General features: G+C 60.4%; 1 protein-coding gene across 1 annotated transcript in view; it reads left to right on the forward strand.

Annotated features, from left to right (window-relative positions):
* Positions 1–8: 8 nt before the first annotated feature.
* The window catches only part of DES (desmin), a gene marked incomplete at its 3' end in the record, with an annotated part of 4,100 nt that continues 264 nt past the window's right edge, over positions 9–3,844 (forward strand). The window contains 7 exon segments of the mRNA XM_009069784.1: positions 9–412; positions 1,871–1,931; positions 2,107–2,202; positions 2,293–2,454; positions 2,549–2,674; positions 3,350–3,585; positions 3,675–3,724. Of these exon segments, the coding sequence (XP_009068032.1) occupies positions 123–412; positions 1,871–1,931; positions 2,107–2,202; positions 2,293–2,454; positions 2,549–2,674; positions 3,350–3,585; positions 3,675–3,724 (1,021 nt within the window).

The following is a 3,844-nucleotide window of genomic DNA, read 5'->3' on the forward strand; positions in this document are numbered from 1 at the left end:
CCCGCACTTCGGCCGTCCCCAGCCTGTCCAGCTTCCGCACCACCCGTGTGACACCCCTGCGCTCCTACCAAAGTGCCTACCAAGGTGCCGGCGAGCTGCTGGACTTCAGCCTGGCCGATGCCATGAACCAGGAGTTCCTCCAAACCCGCACCAATGAGAAAGTAGAGCTGCAGGAGCTCAATGACCGTTTCGCTAACTACATCGAGAAGGTTCGCTTCTTGGAGCAGCAGAATGCCCTCATGGTGGCTGAGGTGAACCGCCTGCGTGGCAAGGAGCCCACCCGTGTGGCTGAGATGTATGAGGAGGAGCTGCGGGAACTCCGGCGCCAGGTGGAACTGCTCACCAACCAGCGGGCTCGTGTCGAAGTCGAGCGTGACAACCTGCTCGATGACCTGCAGAAGCTCAAGCAGAAGTGAGTGGGGCGTCCTGGAGTATCTCTGTGGGCATCCATCCGTGTCTCTACATCCCTAGGCATGGGAGGTGGCAGAGTTCGCCCTGGCAGCCCCTCGGGTGCTTACTGCCATCCTTGTGCCTCACAGTCAGGGCCCATCATGTCCCCACTAGTCTGTTCCCCTTGACCGTTCTCTGGATGCCCAGGCAGCACCCAGTGGACAGGACAGCTATGGTAACAGAGGTGTCCTCTATGCCCTCCTTTGCAGTGGGGCTGATCCTGTAATGCCACAGAACACCCAGAGTTGCGAGATCGAAGTGCACCTCACCCTGGGGTCCCCATCTCTGCTCACACCAAGGAGGGCTAGTAAGCCCATGGGTGAGCTGAGCTCTGTGGAATAGGTGGACAGAGGCAGTGAGGCAGGCGGAAGCGAGGGGGAGGATAACCCAGGGGGGTGCTTCATCAACTCCAGATGTGAAGGAGGGAGGGGAGGAAGCGGCTGCCCTTCCATGGGTCCAGGCCTGCTGTGGGTGTCCATGGTGACCTGTGAGAAGTGGGAGCCCCTAAGGATGCTGTGGACCTGGCTAGTTATGGGGAAGGGAGCTGGGGCCAGCGGGCATTAGCCACAAGAGCATCCAGGTTGAGGGACCCCACAGGGACTAACCAGCCTGGGAGACCTGGCAGTTGGAGTGGATGCTCAGGGGGTGCCGCATGTTCTGATGCAAGTCTGCACCTTCCCTCCTGGACCCTGTGCCCTGAGGACACTGAGTACCCACCTCCCAGGGGTGACACGGCATGCTGCCTCCCTCTGTAACTACAGCCCCTGCCACAGATGGACAGCACTGGGGTCCTAGTGGGGCTCAGGCCCTGATCCTGGAGGATTGGGGGTGGTGACATAGAGGAACCTTTAGTGACAGATCAGGAGTAGGGCCCAGAACAAATGAGTCAACACCCTGTCACCCCGTGTGTCAGCACCCCCTGGGCACCTCCATCCCCTCCCCACTGCCTTCCCACTGACCTGCAGCCCGCAGCACTGTCCCCTCCTCTGGCATAGTCTGGATTTCCAGCCCTGACCTTGCTCCCACACCCAGCAGTCCCTGCTCCATGCTTCATCCTACAGCATCACTGAGACCTGCCTGTCCTCCTGCTCTCCTTGGAACGGCCATCTCTGGGACCCCCTGTGCCAGATCCTGCATCCTGTCCTCCCAGCTGCTGGTCACTCTCCCCTATAAGGGCCGGGGCAGCGTGCGTGGCACCAAGCTGACCTCATGCCTTTGTGATCTCTCCAGCGTTGACTATAATAGGGAATGGGAGGAAGAGCCCCTGGCCTCCTGCCAGCCCTCCGATGCCTGCAGGGAAAGCAGGACAATCTGCTGTCTTCCCACTGGGCCATGCTGGGCTTAGGGACAGCTCAGGGGGACATCACCAAGAAGGGACTTCTTCCTGTGGACCCTTCTAACCTCCCCTTTCTGCCTGCAGGCTGCAGGAGGAGATACAGCTGAAGGAGGAAGCTGAGAACAATCTTGCTGCATTCAGAGCTGTGAGTACCTGTCCCCCCATGCGCCATAGGACCCCCAGCCTCCCTTTCCATCCTTATCTCCCCCCAGCAGCCTGGCCCCAGCACCAGGACATGGCCCTAGGCACAGCTCTGGACTTTCCAGCTCTTATGCTCTCCCTGCACCTCCTTGCTACAACTCACTCTGTGTGCCCCCCAGGACGTGGACGCGGCCACACTGGCACGCATCGACCTGGAACGACGTATTGAGTCCCTGCAGGAGGAGATAGCCTTCCTCAAGAAGGTGCATGAAGAGGTAGGTGAGGGGTGGCCTCCTATTCCAATGGCACTCGTGTGGCAGGAGGGAACAGAACAGGTGCCCTGAGGTGTCACCTTGCCTACCCAGGAAATCCGGGAGCTGCAGGCACAGCTGCAGGAGCAGCACATCCAGGTGGAGATGGACATCTCCAAGCCCGACTTGACGGCTGCACTGCGGGACATTCGTGCTCAGTATGAGAGCATCGCTGCCAAGAACATCGCTGAGGCCGAGGAGTGGTACAAGTCCAAGGTGCAGGAGGAGGCAGGCTCCAGGCTGGCTGTAGCACAGCGGGTCCTGGCCATCCCAGTGGCCATGCCCACTGACCCCTCTGGTCTCTCCCCAGGTGTCTGACCTGACGCAAGCCGCCAACAAGAACAATGATGCCCTGCGGCAGGCGAAGCAGGAGATGCTGGAGTACCGGCACCAGATCCAGTCCTACACCTGCGAGATCGATGCCCTCAAGGGCACGGTGAGCTGGAGGCAGCACTGGGGAGACCGCCAGCTTCCCTGCAGGGACCTGCTGCTCCAGGGCTGCTCAGGGACCTCTGTGACATCTCTGGGGTGGGAGGCTCTTCCCAGCTCTCCGAGTTGCTGCCATGGGGAGATTTGTATCCTACATTTGGGCGGTGCCTCCCTCAGTGGTGGCCTGTGCTCTTGTGAGGTGTTTTGGCAGAGTCCCGGGATCAAGGCACAGATTGTAAAATATGATCCTGCCTGGGAGGCTCCAGGCAGGCGGCTGCAGGAGTCGGGGTGTCTGGTTGCAGGCTGGAAAGGTGATTGCAAACAAACAAAGAACAACAGTCCCTCTCTGACACAGTCATGGTCACAGGAGCCAGTCAGCAGCCACCAGTGTGTCAGTGCCACCCCGAATCAGCCATGTGGGGCTCCTGCAGCTCTCTGTGCCCCACCTCTGAAGTAGGATGGCTTTGCTGGGGGGCATAGGGACCCAGGTGCTGGAGTTGCCCAGCACATGCCCAGATTGCCCAGTGCTCAGCAGATGGAACGTAACAGTCACCCATCAGCTTGACTCACCGCAGGGCTGACCACGGCTCTCCCCAGGACTCTCTGGAATTCCCAGCTCCCACCCCAGGTGAGCCCTGGCTCCTCCTGGTTCCCCTGCTCACTGAGTCCCTCATCCCTCTAGAATGACTCGCTGATGCGCCAGATGCGGGAGATGGAGGAGCGCTTTGCAGGGGAGGCTGGCGGGTACCAGGACACCATTGCCCGCCTGGAGGAGGAGATCCGGCACTTGAAGGATGAGATGGCCCGGCACCTGCGCGAGTACCAGGACCTGCTCAATGTCAAGATGGCCCTGGATGTGGAGATTGCCACATACCGCAAGCTGCTGGAGGGCGAGGAGAACCGGTGAGTGTCAGGGAGGCAGAAGAAGGTGGGGCTCCAACCTTGTGAGCAGACACCTGTGGGCTGGGGCTGGCTGGTGCTAAGCTCTCCCCTCTGTGTCCCTGCAGGATCAGCATCCCCATGCACCAGACCTTTGCATCCGCACTCAATTTCCGAGGTGAGCATCATTCTGTGAGGAGGTTGACTAAGGATGAGTCCCCTGGGGTCACCAGTTTGGGGGCAACTCTCCCTCCTGGGGGGCTGCAGGCAGGCTGGCAGGTTGGGTACCCACAGGTGC

Source organism: Acanthisitta chloris, unplaced genomic scaffold (genome assembly GCF_000695815.1).
Source record: "Acanthisitta chloris isolate BGI_N310 unplaced genomic scaffold, ASM69581v1 scaffold43250, whole genome shotgun sequence".
In the NCBI taxonomy this organism is placed as follows: Eukaryota; Metazoa; Chordata; class Aves; order Passeriformes; family Acanthisittidae; genus Acanthisitta; species Acanthisitta chloris.